Here is a 16359-nt window from a genome sequence, read left to right as displayed (position 1 = left end):
AATGAACACAAACATTATTCATTTCTTAACAGTGACATCTAGTGGGACTATGCATAAACCATAACAAAAAATATCCAAAGCAACTGTTAATCACGACCCGGATCTTTATTTAGTCTCTGAACATGATGGTGATGACCACAAAAAGCTTACAAAAAGTCTGACATTACCAAATGCAGATTTATACATCTGTCTCCAGTAGTTCATATAAAAATATCCACATCACACAAGTCCATTCACACATTAGACATGTAAAACAGATGCAGACTTTCTCTCAGATTCTGTTCAGCTGAAAGCCATATCAGCCCAAAACATTTGCCTTTATTCATCCAACTTTCACAGATATGCTGGCATCCAAACAATTATTGTAATGATTGCACTCAAATGAGACACTAACTTTTTAACAAATTTCAAAATATTCACATTGTTCTATGATTTGGGAAACTGACTTCCCACAATGGCTAGCACAGCATCTGGACAGAAACAGTGCAACAAAAAGTAATAATTTAATTATTTATCACTGGTTCTACCGCCCCGTGAGAAGTGTTTTGTTTTCTGACTACATACTACAATCCCAATCAGGCTGTAATGTTACAAAAGCCAAGGCACAGTATAGGATAAAAAGGAACTATTTAACATTTGAAATGGTATAGCTGCTCGCTGCTTCAAGAGTTCATTCCCAAAACTAAAACAAATGTTGAGAAGTTTATTTTAATCCAGGAACATCCAGTTAAGTTCAGTCTTGGTCAATCTGATCAGGAAATGAGCAGCATTCTTCCAACTTCATCCACTCCAAGCCACTCTCTTAAGAGTCAAACCAGTTAAACAGGAATTCTCCAGTGGGCACAGTAGAAAAGTGAGCATTCCGTCACTTGTGGTGATGCTGAAAACAGCATCTTTCACCATCAGTTTGTAATCATAAATCAGTTCCTTGTTACAAGGGCTTCAATTTGAAATTAAAAAGAATATGATACAACAGTTATCCTTTGATTTCAAAGCGTGGTCAGATTTTGTTGGCATACAACGTCTCTTCATCACTTTCACTCTCATCTTGAAACTCGTGTGAGAGCAGGGATTTCTTGGAGCCCATTGACGTGAGCCGAATTTCATCTTCATAATCATCACGATGCTGGCGCAGACGGTGGAACCCGTCTTTTTGGCGGTTGGATTTGGCAGCACATACACACCAGATGATGCATGCCGTTACCACTAATGCAGTCATGGATGCAGCTGCAAAGGCCGAGAGACAAAGGACTAATTAGCTTCTTTTTAACAATTTATTTGCATTTAAGTTTGATATTGGGATGATGAAATAGTTATAGAAATATGTATATATAGTAATTAAAAACATAAGTAATTTCTTGAGTATATGAAGTTATAAAGACAAAATTTTACCTGCACTGGCAACCACAAACTCTCTTGGTAGCCCGAATATGCTATTATCCATGTCAAACTCAATAAGTATCCAGTTTGCTGCTTCATATGAAGACACCGCCACCTGAAAAAACAATAAAGAAGCAGTTCAAATAACATACATAGGGTGAAGGAAGTATTTGCATGTGGACAATCCTTCAGTGTCTTAATCAATTTTAATGTCATGAGCAAAGCTAACATAACAAGCCAATTAGCTGCAGCTGTGTCTACTTAACTCAGGTTTCCTGCAAACATGGAGGGTTTCTAAAAAACGGGTGAGTGTCTTCATCATTGTGAATCTATTAATACAAATGAATTGATTGCTAATTAAATTGCAGGAAAGTGATATGAGTCCCTATGGCCTAAGACATACTATCCGGTCTCCAAAAAAGTATGGTGAAACTACTAAGAAGAGACATTGTACGCTGGCATCGAAATATACTTCTGACATTGAAAGTGAAGCAGAATCTCAGAAGTCCTTAGAGGACAGGTATATAAAGAATGCTGCAGTTCTTCCAGAGCTCCGTTTGCCCAGCACAGATGTGCACAAGGAACACGGCAACCCCACGATCACTGTGACACAGCCTCTTCTGATCCATGGGTTCACTGTACCGGAGTACCAGAATACCTATCATTCTGTGGTAGACCCTCTTCTCTTTCACTCTTGTGGAAAGCTTGCTCCTTACAGCCTTCAACTGGGACGCACGGTTAAGGAACACCTTTTTGAGGAACTAGCCTACCCGACACTTCATATTTCAGAGGAACCTGATAAAAAGCTTGAAGTTACTGAAAGATTTTGTATACTTCAACCCACACCATTCATAGACATAGAGGATATGGAGCTATCTTCTTTCGGTTAGAAATACAGAAAGTATTTTTAATTGTGTTTCAGTGTTTAAAAACAAAAAGCAAATGTTTTATGAATTATCAATGTCAAGGAGTGGCATTTTTCTTTTGGTATCTGCATGTCCCTGTTAACTACAGACATTAAACTTTGAGCAAATAAAGTATAATTTTTTAATATATTTTTGCCACTGTTTACCTCCAGACGTTGTTGTTGGTAGCCCTCTGCAACAGCTTCAATGCTATGGCTGCCTGGTTCAAGAAGTGCATGGAAGTAGCCTCCTTCTCCTGTAAAGACTCTAACCCCACCATTTAGTACAATGATGGCATCAGGAATAGGCTTTCCACTCTTATCTCGCACAACACCTCGCACCCCTTTATGGACCTGGTAAAAAATACAGGTATATCTTAATTCCCTGGTTAATATTAAGTTTCTATATTGTTTTATTAAAATCTTTATGCTTACCTCCACCAGCATGCTAAGAAGAGCTTTCTTGTTCTCTGCCCAAAGTGTGGCCAACTGGTCAGGCGGGGGGAACAGACAGCAGCCTGTGTACACTGTAATTTCAGGACAGTGACCAAAATCCATACTAAAGTCCTTTTAGGAGAAATTAAATTCAAGATATATTTTAAGTTAAACCAAAACCTGATGACTGTACAATTTTAACTCAAATGTTGACAGAATTTCTGCAAACCTTCATACTGCCCATGTGACTCTGTCTCTCTGCTGCCCTCATGACTCCATCAGGAATATTATTTGCTGAAAGTAAAACAATGTTAAGTTTGTTTTTTGTTTATGATAGTAAGTGTGGAAGTTGCATACATTGCCTGTTATCAGAGCATCCAGAGTTGCCAAGGTGCATCTTCGGATGATTCTTGGCATAAACATTAGCCAGATACTTCAGAGTGCCTTCATTTTCAACTAAAACAAATAAAAATCCCCATATCATATCAAACATTTGATAATTTGAGAATTTTGAGAATGAAGTATTACCTGTTTGGACAGGCTTATCATAGGGATAAGTAGCAACAAGTGAGCCTCCATCTAGGGCTACAGAGAGTGTGTATCCTTTCTCTTGAATTAGATCCATCATCGCTCTTGTCTCAGGCTGGGCTTCTACAACACGCTGAGAGGCATTTCCTAAAGAAATGAAATGTAAAATTCACAGTTAAACATTCAAAACAGTAGTATATGACAGTTACTGTTGAATAAACAAATAAATTATTATTTTATTATTATTATTATTATTATTACCAAATGCATTTTAATTTACCAAAGAAATCAGTGTCCAGGTCTTTGCCATGAGCATTTGTCAGACCTTGGGCAGAGGTGCATTGTTTTTCAACAGCTTGTTCTCGTCCATCAGGATTAATTGAAGGCACAATCACAATCCGGGTATCATTGATGAGCTACAGGACAAGACAAACAAATATTATATCATCATTTTACATTTATAGGTTGAATCATGTCTTATAATAAGCTGAAACATACTCTAGTGATCGTTGGATTTTTGCCATAATTGATACATAAAAGGGCAGCAAATTCAAGAAGCAGCTCGGTTCCAACAGGGGCGTTGCCATGGATTCCTGCTACAAATCGAATTTTGGGTTCAGATGGTTCTGCCTCACCTGGACGATTGGAAATTTCAAGAGCCCAAATGGTCCGGATCTCTACACTTTGGCCAAGACTAGATATAAAAAAAACAAAAAAAAAGGATTTTAACAAGGATAATACAAATTAGTACAATTACAGATGGTTATTGAATACCTTCGTAGAGATGTAATTTTAGGGAAGTTAAGAGTAAGGCCTCTCATAAACGCAGACATCTCTTTGTAATGGCGGTATCGGAAACTGCTTTCTGTGGCTGTGTTTTTCACCAGCTGGTCCAAACCCTGTCCTAGAGACAGCTCTTTGATCAAGCTTTGAAATTCCTTCTCAGAAGGATTTTGAGTTGGCTGAAGGCCACTGTGAGCCGGTCTGTTAGTGTCAGAGAGGAGGCGTTTCAATCTGAAGTCCACCACCTCTACTCCATCTTTGGAAACTGTAGCATAGGTTTTCACTTGTTTATACCTGAAAATAAATAAATATTAAATAAAAGATCTACAGTTGTGTTTGATTTTCAGGTGAAATGTCCTTACCCATGAGCAGACGCAGTGATTGAGTATGTTCCAGGGGTCAGGAGTCTCCAGTAGTCACCGGTTAGAGCAGTGGTGATATTGTGGTCTATGCCCTGAACGCTTATAGTGGCATTAAGGATCCCTGTACCATCACTTATGTCAGACACTGTGCCCTTCACACCAGTATGCACCTAACAACATATAACACACATAAGAACATCCAGACATGATGCTTTGGACAGCTATAAAAACTGATGCAAAGTCTGGGTATTTACTTGATGTATGAAATTTAGTAAGGCTCGTCGGTTCTGCTCCCAATATCCAGGCAAGTCCTTGGCCCAGGGGTACTTCACACAGCCCAGCTCAATGGTCACCTCAAAACAATTGGTGTTTAAGTAATTCCAATCTTGCATTCCACCTGAAACATAGCTGTTTATTATACAGTGTTGAATGCATTTCACACCATTTTTTAAAAAAAAATTCTAAAATGGTTTGTAGATGGTTAGGTGTAAGTGCAGAATCTATAAGAGCAGCTACCTTTGGCCTGAGATAAACTATCCATTCTTATATTTCATGGGTACACAATCTGCAGTTCTTATCAGCTGCATGACTTAACATGCACACATGACATAAGATAAAAGCTAGGATGAAAATGGAGAGGACTGCTTACCAGGGACATTGTACCAGTTGGCGCCATTAGTGATGCCTTCTGTAAAATACTCATTTTTGTACAAGTTCTCACAAGGGTGACCATTGTGCATCATAGGATTCTCCTGCGCAAAAAACATGCAAATTTTAGAAAAACAATCCCCCTATAGTCAAGTATTAAAAACATCTCCCTCATCAATCTTCACATGTTATTCTTTATTGTAAAATCAATCCACAAGCAGCCATTACCTGTTCTAACATCTACAGTTTCAAGTTACCTGTGAGTAGGTTTTGGACAACTGCTGAAAGACCTCATCATCTGGACACTGACTATACTGAGTTACCATTTCTTTGTTGTCATCGTAAGGATAATTGACTACCAAGGAACCTGTTTCAGAGTGCAATAATAGAGTCAGAGGTTAAACTATGTAAAAAGATGTAAGAGGATGAACAAATATGCACCTCCGTGAAGGTTTGCTGACAGCACAAAAGGAATGCTCTTCAGCCAATTCATCACAGCAATTGTTTCTGGCTGTTTGGGCTCTGTGATGGTGACAAACTGGTCTGGAAAGTTGCGGTTCAAGTCAAAGTTGTTGCTATTGTTGCGACCATTATAACCTTCAACATCACCTGTAAAATATTAATGCACACTGTTGAAATAAAGCAAACATTTGTACAATTACTCAAATTATCATATGCTATGATGGTTTTCTTTACCTTCAGTGGCAACTTCGTAGCCATCAGGGTTCATTGAAGGCATGATATGAATGCGAGTATTATTGACCAAAGAAGTGACCTCTGGATCAGTGCCATAGTTTCTGCACAAGTACTCAATGAGGTTAAGCATTAACTCTCGGCCCACAACCTCATTGCCATGCATGTTGGCTACATATTTAAACTCTGGTTCACCTAAGAACCATGGAAAAAGTCAGGTATATTAATATCAAAGTGGTTAAAAAAAAAGAAAGCACATGCTGCTGTGGGATATAAAACACACCATGTTCATGAACTTTGGGATTATCTGAGATGACCAGCACATACAGCTCTCTGTCTTCTACTGAGTGGCCTACAGAGTAAAGATGAGTGATAGCAGGGAACTCGCTGCTGTACTTCCGTAAAAATAGTTCCATGTCTGCGAAGTTGTGATGCCGAAATTCTTGAGGCTGAACTGGCTGAAGCTGAGTTGGTAATACAGGAGGCGTGTTCTTGTTATCCAGAGAGGAATCTGATTTGTTTGCTGTAGATTCTGTTGTGCTCATAGTAATGCTAGATATGTGTGCATCACTGGTCATTGGTGGGGACAATGTGGCCGAAGCAGCAGTTTCACTGATAGGCGCCAAGGTGAAATTAAGCTTTGTGGCCTTGCCCTCAGATACCTGGACACTTTGGACTGTCATCGAAATGTACCTGTTTAATGAAACATCACAGTTTTAGATTCTTAGTCGAAAAAACAGGCTACCGACCACGAAATGCCTTTCATAGGGGTAAGACATTAAAGAGACAAAAACACAAAATAGGAAGTAGAAAGAAGAATTAACATTATAAATGAGTATTTCTCTTTAAATATTTAATTCTTTTCAGATTGATGTGTGTTTAGAATTCAAACCTAGTTCCAACAGTTGTCAGTGCTCACCCAGGTGCCATAGCTGTGATGTTGTATGTTCCTGGGAGTAGTAAACGATAATAATCTCCATACATTCCAGTTGTCAGATTATGTTGAATTCCATCTACAATAATGCTCGCATTAGTAATCGCTGCACCTCCAATTGCTTCTTTGACAAATCCACGAACTCCAATGTGGACCTAGGCAAAAAAAAGCATGACTACATAGACAATAAAACATTTCGACAATTTACCTTTATTGTGAGATTAGACTGTACCTGCTCCATGTAGGCTAACAGAGACTCCTTGTTCATTGACCATTCATTTGGGAGTTCATCAGCCTTGGGGTGTTTGCAACAACTTAATTCCACAGTGATTTCCAGACAGTTTCCATAGAGGTAGTTGTAATCTTGCATCCCACCTGGATAAATATGGCAGTTTATGTCATAGTGACTCAGAATACACACAAATACTTTAATAGGTACCCGTGATCAGACTACTTGTACTCTGGCTTTAGTTGCAAGTGTAAATAAACTGTTCCATCGCAAACATAATTCTTTTTAATGGAAATAGGCCCTGGCTTTTATCATAGGACTTAAAGAGAGCAGGCAGTATCCCGGGAACTGCTGGCTAGCAGCTTGTGTCTCCCAGGTTAAAGGTTGTCATGGCAGCCCACTATTGTCACATGCACCCATTCAGACAAGCACTGTTTGCAACCATGCAGTCACAGTGTAAATAAGGCCCAGGGGCATACACTTACAAATAACAGTCTGCAATCAGAGCCTCTGCATTTCAATAAACACATGTTAAAGCTTAGGCATAGATAGCCTTTGCCAAAAATAAATGACTTTGCCATTAAAGCAAAGAAACAGTGTGAAACATTAGTGCATCCAGACAAGTTGCTCTATTATTTGAACAGCATGTCACAATAGGGACCATGCATCTTAAATATTTGGATAATGGGTTATGGGTGATTTTACAGAGGTTTAATGCCCCTCTCCTTCAGTTTGAAGGAGCTGACAAATAATGTAAACTACATTGCCATAATTACTGCGAGGGAATTTATCCCTGATCACACCACACATTTCCCTGATCGTGTCACACAGTAGCAAAACACATCTACTTTGAACAATCGACTTAACATATCCTGTCTATGCCGGAATTTGAGACACGCCCTGAGGAAACGCCTGACCAAACAACCGCTGAAGTCACTGGTCCTTGATTATCTAAATAAATATAGTATTTTATTCAATGTACTGTATACACAAAGACCATATAGACTCTGCCATGCTCTGGGATGTCAAAACAACAAAGAGTGACCGATCTACCTGACGAGCAACAGAACAAAAAATTTAACAGAACATAACACAGCATAACAGCAACCAACTGACCCAGCAACCAACAAAAAGCAACTCTGGTTTCTTGCCTACGGTTTCAGTATCATATGATCACATGCTTTAGTAGTAACCTAGAAAAGATCATACTTTAGTTTAGTTAAATGATAGGGTGGAGTGTGAACTGTTGCAGCCACTTTCTGTACAAGTTTACTTTGTATAGTTCACTAATGCCATCTTACCTGGCACATCATACCATTCCGCCCCATTGGTGATGCCATCCTTAAAAGTTTCATATTTTATGTCAATACAGTTAGGATGACCGGTTTTCATTACAGGGTGATTTGAGGAATAGACCAAGGCCAAGTAGCGAAACAGAGCATCATCTGCTGCTCGACTGTAGTGGCCCCTTGTCTCATGGGAGGCTGAGTCATCAAATGGGTAACTGGCAACTACTGTCCCTCCATGGAGGTTTGCAGACAGAACAAACCTGAAGACAGCAAGAGTATAGTTAAGTCTGGAAATAGTAGATCAAAGGATATTCAATAGACCGAGCCTATACCTATACATTTCATTAATGCCCATTATGAATATTGTTGAAGTTGTTAATGCAATGAAGACTAGCAAATCGTCTTCCTCAATTTTACATCTGATAAGGGGTGATGTAAGAATTTTGAAGTGGGTAGTCTCATTTTCAACATCATGTGTGTTGCCATGAAAACTAAAATGTGTGTTGTGAGGCACCATTAGTGATCTTACCAGTTCTGTTTTAAGATATATGTTTAATTGATCAGTCATATAAAGCAGTGGTCCCCAACCTTTTTATCACCGCGGACCGGCCAACGCTTGAAAATTTTACCGCGGACCGGGGGGGGGCTAATGCTAATGATTACACATGATACAGATTTGACCCACAATTAAGTTAATAGCAGAATAAACCACGCTTACCGATCAGGAACAGCATCCAGTCCATCAAAACATAAGGTCCCTCTACTCCTCAGTCCACCATGAGATCTTCACTCGGTTCCACGAACCGCTCCGGGTCCGAGATGCCTCTAGTTTAACTTGTACAAACATCCACAGTGTCCTCGGTCGCGTACTTCCTTTGTTTTGTCCGTTTCGTCATGTTTAAAACGCAAAACTGCTGCGTAAAATTACGCAATACGCGCGCATAATTTTACGCGCGGATCTTTATATCCAGTCTCGTGTTTTTACGCGGAGAAGTGACGGAACAGATTTCACTTTCCTGCAGCAGATTGGACATGGAGGCTCTAACTTCCTTTGTGGACATAATTTCTTGACTGGATTATATTCTCTGGACCTTTACGGAACGAATGAGACCAACTTTGTGTGAATATGTTGATGTTTGACAGAACCAGAGCGCTCAATGGTAAGTGAAGTCCAGATTCACATTTCTGACTTCTCTGTAAAAACGGCTTTCCTGTCAGCACTGTGGTGATTCGAGGTGTAAATGGTTTACATATTCAGAAAGATGAATGCCGTAGCTTTCATTTGATGTGTAGATTGTTTGTGTGGGTGACGCAGAAATACACGTACATTGCTGTAAATTTGTAACGTGTAACGCGGGCGGGCCGTCGGAACGCCAAGTGGTTAAGTTGTCGGCGCTCAAGTGACGGAAATGTAACCGAGAGAATCCGGTCATTTTTCAAAATAAAAGATTTTTCAAAATAAACGATTGTTCAGGCTCAGATAATAAATACAACAGAAATAATTAATTATTTCTTGGACGGCCCGCGGCCCGGTACCAATTGATCCACGGACCGGTACCGGTCCGCGGCCCGGTGGTTGGGGACCACTGATATAAAGTTAGACATTGTTTACTAATAACTGTGGAGTGCTGCATTTAGTCAAACAGCAGCTTGCTGCTCGCTTGTCATGTAATGAATGCCACAAGGAAGTATGTTTTAATATAGAAGAATTCTCAGGAATTGTACAATTTGTAATCTATATTTTTTATAATAAAAATGCCCCCCACCCGAGACTACTCAAACATTACATGCATTACTTTGATAAACAACTTACTTTTTCTCCTGGATCCATCTCATCATAGCTATAACTTCAGGGATGTCTTCTAGTTTAAAGTTTGCCTCGGCGTACTGATCAGGAAAACTCCTATTAAGATCGAAGTCTTTGGCATTATTTCGTCCCCCGTTGTTTCCTGCACAGTCTCCTTCTTTAGACTTCTCAAACCCATCAGGGTTCATGCTGGGCATGATGTAAATGTCGGTTGTATTCACCAGCTCAGACACACGCTGCTCTTCGCCATAGTTAGCCAAAAGGTATTCGATCAAATACACCAACACCTGTCTGGACACAGTCTCGTCGCCGTGCATGTTTCCCACGTACTTGAATTTGGGCAGCCCCGGTGTGTCCATGTTAGGGTCTTTGGTTATACGCATCACCCAAAGCTCTCTGCCCTGCACACTCTGACCTATGCTGGACAAATTGGTTATTAAAGGATATGTTTGAGATAAAGAATGAAGAAGATGACTTAGTTCCTCATAATTATAGTATTTTCCATAAGTTTCTAAAGACTCTGTCGTCGCTTGACTTCTTCGTACCCTAGCGTCAACACAGGAGACAAGGAAGACCAGAAAGCACAGAGGCAGTTTCGGCGCTAATGGGAAACCTAAAGAAACGTGCGCCATGACAACGTATCCACTATTCCTTTATCATTCGGAGCGTATGATCCAACGTCGGACCTAAGAAAAAAATGTTTTCTTTCTTTGCTTCGCAGAGAGCAGGCTATTTTGGCCGTGCGAGGTCAGCAGCCAGGCCTGCGACTTCCGTTTCCATTTACTTCCTTTTTCCTTGGGAAGGGCGTGGCTACGCGGTGACGTAATATTTTAAAGTAGTACAGTACACTTACAGAAATAGCTAATCACATTTTATTTAAATAAACAGAGTATAATTTTAATACATATGTGTATTTTACTACCCTACCCTACTTGTATATGTACGTGTGTGCGTGTGTGTGTGTGTGGGGGGGGGGGGTGTATGTGTATGTATGTATGTATGTATGTATATATATATATATATATATATATATATATATATATATATATATATATATATATATATATATATATATATATATATATATATATATATATATATATATATATATATATATATATATATATGTGTGTGTGTATATATATATATTTATACACACACCCTAAAACACCCTACAAGCATTTGAATTTCTAATAATATGTTGAGTGTTCACATGTTCATGTCCCACAATGTCCCACCACAATCAACAGGATAGGGAAATTCAAACAGGAGGAATTCATTTATTTTCTTAGCCAATTATCAAACTAAGAGAGCAAACAGAGGTTACAAGGATTTGACAAGCCTATTTGTTTCAAAGTAGAGTATAAAGCAATAGTTTCAGGGTTATACCCATGGAACACCAGACAGCATTACTTTTTTTAAAACCAATAATCTGTCTTTTATTTTAATTTAGCACCAGGATAAAACAAGCTCCGTAAACAATGTCAAGCACCAGATAGCAGTAGTTCTGGAGCATGGAATGAAGAAATGGGAAGAAGGAGAGGAGGGAGGAAACAAGAAACAAGGTAAAGAGGGAGGTTTGTGGGGCTCATTGTTGAATCCGACGCAGCGACTGCACCTGAAACGTCTGCGCATGTGAGCCCCACTCTCTGTAGTGTTTGTACTCGCCGCCATGATGGTCACACTCCATGATGTACTGGTAACCACGGTAACCAGGATACTGATAGCACACCCAGCTAAACAAGAGCACAGTAGTTAAGTGGGTAACAAAAAGGTCTTCTGCTGTAGACCTATTCTGCTTATGGATGTAATAACTTACGCTCCACACTGAACTTGCATAGATCCAATCTCATTGTTGGACCAGCCCATTGCCTGCAGAGAGGGGTAGTCATCACTTATGTCCCACTGACGCCCCATGAAGTTTTCCTTCTCAAATAACACAATCTTGGATTCTTTGTGGCTCTGAAAAAATGGCTTATTGTGAGCACATTATAAACAAATTATAAACATGCAATTTTTACACAAAAAATTTAACACATTTAAATTTATAAGAAATGTGATATGTGTGCAGGGATTTTAGTATTCTATAAAACAAAACAGTTGATGTAAATACATCTTGATGTGAAAACTAAATTACGGCAAATCTCAGCTTATACTAAAACAGGAGAAGGCTCTGCAGACTTACAGCAGAACAGATGGGGCGGAAGGACATCAACCTCTCAATGTGGTAGGCGTTGCTGCCGCTCCATGACTCCCACTGTGGGTACTCTCCTCTCTCCAAAACAAACTGCTGACCACAGAAGCTCGAGTGCTCATATCCTGCCCAGCTGTTCACAGACACATGTAACTAAGAGCATGGTGACTCTTTCTTTAGGATGTTCACAAACTGATTAGGCCCATTCGCATGACTTACGCTCCACACTCCACCTTCAAAGAGCGGACATTGTCCACCCCAGACTCCATGATGTTCTGACAGGCAGAAGTGAATTCCACACGCTTCCCCTGGAAGTTTTCCTGGTCATAGACCGTGATCTGCAGAGGACACAAAAACACACATATAGCAAGCACATGCCACACACACACACTGAGGTGTGTACAGACAGTACTGTCATCAGAACAGGCACATTGGAAAGAAATCTGAGCATTACATTTCAGACTTACCTTCCATGGTCCCAGTGGTTTGGGGTTATCCAGAGCCATTCTGATAAAATTTCACCTTCACTGCACGCTGCAAAAAATGCACTGGAAGTCAGGACTCAAAGAATATAAGTGCAGTACAATCTGCACATCATACAAGGTGTGTGGGCTTCTATCTACTGGTATGGTATACATTATGCGAACACCACAAACACAGAAGATTAAAAGGGACAATAATCTGAGACAGAAGGCTTACCTCAGAGGGGCTCCACTAAACATCTCCCTGGCCCTGGTCTATCCAGACCTATTTATACATGCTGCTGGTGAAAACTGCAGGCATATGGGTCAGGACAGGAGTCAGCACATTATTGCCTCACTCATTGTTGAACACTGATCTACTGGGCTTTAGTTTGCTGCAGTTCAACTTGTTAGAGGGCACAGTGTCAACAAGCACTCAAAACTGATGTGCCACACAACCCATTACTACATTTGTGATTGATATGATTATTCCTGACAAAAAAGACAAAAAAAAGATAAAAGAAAGATGGCTTTAATAACCATACAACAATAGTACTCAAAATGACCAATTAGTGTGATGTTTAAAAAACGTAGCTGTGATCAAAGCACTCACTAAGTTAGACAGTAACTGCTCCTCTCGGTCAGGACCATCTTGTCTCGCTCTTCAGCCCATATTTGCATGTTCCACAGTTCAGTCACTCCTGTGAACACATGCTCGGTCATGCGCACACTGCCGTGATAGCACAAAAGGACACAAAAGACAACTGTGACTGTCATTTCAACGCATGGCTTGAATGAGAGTTGCATGCATAATGACACGAAGAACATGCAGATGAAATATGTTTATGTTTTTTCAATGATCTGGTGACAAAAGTTTGAATTTATATTTTTTTTTATCCTGATGCTGAGTACTAATATGCAACATAGTGCTAGAGCTGATGAGTAGGTGTGTCAAGTACTGGGACACAGTAGCTGCAATAGTCATATAAAAGACATAATAAAACATAGAAATAACAGAATAAATAATAAAGGTTGAACTAAAATAAGATGGAAAAATGCTTATCGGTATAAATCAACTGTGTTTTCAATTGTCTGCCAACGTTTTGCTGATGATGGCGACTGTGCCCATTCACAGGGCTGCAGAAGAACAAAACATGTGGCTCTGTCAGCACAAGTCCACAGATTAGCCGCATGACCTTTGACACTGCACCATGCTCCAAAAACGGTCTCCACCAATCAGAAGTTTCAAATGCGTCTCTATAGAATCAAGGTGGATGTGAATGTATATATATATCCCCTCTGTGACAACGCCTGTGTCCATCGCCTTCTCCATTTGACCCTGCACCTCGTAAGTCGACAATTATTTGGAATAGTAAATTATTACTAAAATATAACACTCTGTGCAAAACAGCAATATATTTGGTTATTATATTTGAAATAGCAAATATTGGTTATCAGCTTTACTCTGATTACAATTAACATTATGATCAGCCAGTTAAATTGCTCCATTTTAGATCAGTGTATAGAGTATATAGTGTATAGATTGATGTGTGTGTGTGTGTGTGTGTATATATATATATATATATATATATATATATATATATATATATATATATATATATATATAACAGGTGCCCACATCTGTAGAAAGTGGAGTTTAATTGTACAATGTTTTTTATTTGTTGTTATTTGTTATTGTTGTTTATTTGTTTTTCTTGAGTGAGATTTTGAGTGTTTTCTCTCTCTCTCTCTCTCTCTCCCTCTCTCTCTCTCTAGATTTCACAATGTCTCATTCAGGGGCTCAAGGTAGCATAGGTAGCCACTCTGCTATTGGTATGCGCAATTACAAGGTGAGTGATTGTTTTGGGTTGGTGATTAATTCAATACATGGCACTGCCAACTAACTTTGTCTGACTTTTCTTTGGCAGATATACTTCTATGAGTTTGAGAACTTTCAGGGTCGCAGGATCGATGTGTTTGGAGAGTGCCGTAACCTGTGCGAGAAAGGACTGGACCGAATTGGATCTATCAGAGTAGAATGTGGCCCGTAAGTGTCATGGCCATTTAAAGCGCATCTTCTTTATCTATAGCTTTATACAGGGGAATGCAATGAGAGCACTTGGGCTGTCTTTATCATGGGCGCCCTGTTTAAAATACAGTAGGACACAGAAAACAAAAAACAAACAAGTATATAAGTCTATACAAAACATTAAAAACAGGGTGCAGGTGTGTATATGAAAGTTTGTTATCAGATTATTAAATTGCAATTGTGTCACCAGCATATCCAGTTTTGCTTTTCCTTACAGTGTATTCCACTTATGTGAAGCAAAACAGCTAAAAGTCCTCTTTCCCATCTTTTTAGTGTGGCTAGTCCATAGCCTTATGCAGTCATGTGATCTGGTATTAAATGTTCCGATATCAGTGATTGACAAACAGATGAGGTATTCTGGAAGTTTTTGAAGTAAACCCTTATAGATACATTTCATACAGTGTTGTTCTTTTCTAATAGACAGTGATGGCCCATGATGGCATCCATTCATTCCACAACTGTCAAAAATTTTATGAGGACTGTCAATATCAGTGGAGGGGCTGTGTATATTATGATATATTGATCTTGAAATAAATAAGTGCCTTTACTCTTTCAGCTGGGTGGGGTATGAACAGCAAAACATGAATGGTGAGATGTTCATACTCGAGAAGGGAGAGTATCCGCGTTGGGACACCTGGTCTAACAGTCACAGGTGTGACCGCTTTATGTCTGTCAGGCCTATGCGCATGGTAAGTCAAATATGTTACCACTGTTATGAATGTATAGGGACTTTTTCAGATAAGTGAATACTAATTCATTTATTTCATTAGGATCCCCAAGACCACAAAATCTGCCTGTATGAATGTCCTAACTTTGAGGGCCGTAAGATGGAAGTGTGTGATGAAGACATACCAAGTCTGTGGTCTTATGGATTCCAGGATAGAGTAGCCAGCATTCAAGTTACAGGTGGAACGTGAGTATATATTAAGCAGTAATAAATATGACCTAAGGCATTCACAACAAATGTGTGAGACTGCATCTTTTGTTAAAGTTAACTAATCTTATATTGTCCTGCGTTTGAGGCATGGCTACTCATAAGATTTCTGTTTTCACCTACCCCTTATCTCTGCCCTCTGTCTTGCAGCTGGGTGGGATACCAGTACCCAGGTTACCGTGGTTACCAGTATGTGTTTGAAATGGGACCATACAAGCACTGGAATGACTGGGGAGCTCACCACCCTCAGATCCAGTCCATCCGCAGGGTGAGGGACATGCAGACACACCGCCGGGGTTGCTTTGAGATGACTGCTTAGGAGAAAAGTAACAAGTGTACTGTGTGCCCCTCTTTGGAAGTTTTCATCCAATTTAATTTATAGTGGTGACAGATTAAAAAAAAGGACTGCCAGTACAAAAAACAAACAAACAAACAAAAAAAAAACATCTGTCTACACGTCCATTAACAATATTCATGATATATTTATAAAATATTGAGTAGATTTTCTTAAATAATTGCTATTTGTTTCTATATACAGCCAAAGGAGTTATTTTATTCATTTATTTTATAGCTTATATTTGTACTGATGCCCAAGCCTGTTTACAATCTGTAAACTCAGCTCCCTCAACAAGGCAGTCTTCACTACCATGGACAGCTCTTTAGTCTGCGCACGCGTTGTTGTACATCAT

At 39.5% G+C, this 16359-nt stretch overlaps 3 protein-coding genes across 3 annotated transcripts; 1 reads left to right on the top strand and 2 right to left on the bottom strand.

Annotated features, from left to right (window-relative positions):
- Nucleotides 1–80: 80 nt before the first annotated feature.
- cpda (carboxypeptidase D, a) lies at nt 81–10798 on the bottom strand. Its single transcript, XM_033976666.2, has 21 exons — nt 9999–10798; nt 8198–8445; nt 6900–7042; nt 6653–6822; nt 6017–6426; nt 5737–5928; nt 5482–5649; nt 5298–5407; nt 5042–5144; nt 4647–4789; nt 4393–4562; nt 4022–4324; nt 3746–3941; nt 3528–3663; nt 3248–3394; nt 3077–3175; nt 2949–3013; nt 2720–2851; nt 2453–2638; nt 1393–1495; nt 81–1227 (listed from the first exon to the last, which is right to left on the bottom strand). The coding sequence occupies exons 1-21, from the start codon at nt 10622–10624 to the stop codon at nt 1001–1003; spliced, it is 4077 nt and encodes a 1358-aa protein (XP_033832557.1). The 5' UTR covers nt 10625–10798; the 3' UTR covers nt 81–1000.
- Nucleotides 10799–11364: 566 nt separating this feature from the next.
- cryba1a (crystallin, beta A1a) lies at nt 11365–12922 on the bottom strand. The gene is made up of 6 exons (XM_033977056.2): nt 12886–12922; nt 12654–12720; nt 12406–12524; nt 12178–12319; nt 11812–11954; nt 11365–11728 (listed from the first exon to the last, which is right to left on the bottom strand). Exons 2-6 carry the CDS (start codon nt 12690–12692, stop codon nt 11581–11583), a joined length of 591 nt encoding a protein of 196 aa, XP_033832947.1. The 5' UTR covers nt 12693–12720; nt 12886–12922; the 3' UTR covers nt 11365–11580.
- A 978-nt stretch (nt 12923–13900) lies between these two features.
- crybb1l3 (crystallin, beta B1, like 3) lies at nt 13901–16085 on the top strand. Its single transcript, XM_033977080.2, has 6 exons — nt 13901–13995; nt 14424–14497; nt 14576–14694; nt 15293–15425; nt 15507–15649; nt 15821–16085. Exons 2-6 carry the CDS (start codon nt 14432–14434, stop codon nt 15987–15989), a joined length of 630 nt encoding a protein of 209 aa, XP_033832971.1. The 5' UTR covers nt 13901–13995; nt 14424–14431; the 3' UTR covers nt 15990–16085.
- The last annotated feature ends 274 nt before the right edge of the window (nt 16086–16359 follow it).

This window comes from Periophthalmus magnuspinnatus, chromosome 13 (assembly GCF_009829125.3).
Source record: "Periophthalmus magnuspinnatus isolate fPerMag1 chromosome 13, fPerMag1.2.pri, whole genome shotgun sequence".
NCBI lineage: Eukaryota > Metazoa > Chordata > Actinopteri > Gobiiformes > Gobiidae > Periophthalmus > Periophthalmus magnuspinnatus.
This window is presented reverse-complemented; position numbering and strand designations above follow the sequence as displayed.

Coding starts and splice junctions, on each gene's coding strand:
- cpda (XM_033976666.2), bottom strand. CDS start 10,624: ATGGCGCACGTTTCTTTAGGTTTCCCATTAGCGCCGAAACTGCCTCTG. Junction 5,408..5,481: donor GTCAGCAAACCTTCACGGAG/GTGCATATTTGT, acceptor ACTCTGAAACAG/GTTCCTTGGTAGTCAATTAT. Junction 3,176..3,247: donor TGATAAGCCTGTCCAAACAG/GTAATACTTCAT, acceptor TATTTGTTTTAG/TTGAAAATGAAGGCACTCTG.
- cryba1a (XM_033977056.2), bottom strand. CDS start 12,692: ATGGCTCTGGATAACCCCAAACCACTGGGACCATGGAAG. Junction 12,525..12,653: donor AACCACTGGGACCATGGAAG/GTAAGTCTGAAA, acceptor TGTCCTCTGCAG/ATCACGGTCTATGACCAGGA. Junction 11,729..11,811: donor ATGCAAGTTCAGTGTGGAGC/GTAAGTTATTAC, acceptor GCTCTTGTTTAG/CTGGGTGTGCTATCAGTATC.
- crybb1l3 (XM_033977080.2), top strand. CDS start 14,432: ATGTCTCATTCAGGGGCTCAAGGTAGCATAGGTAGCCACTCTGCTATT. Junction 15,426..15,506: donor CTGTCAGGCCTATGCGCATG/GTAAGTCAAATA, acceptor TTATTTCATTAG/GATCCCCAAGACCACAAAAT. Junction 15,650..15,820: donor ATTCAAGTTACAGGTGGAAC/GTGAGTATATAT, acceptor TCTGTCTTGCAG/CTGGGTGGGATACCAGTACC.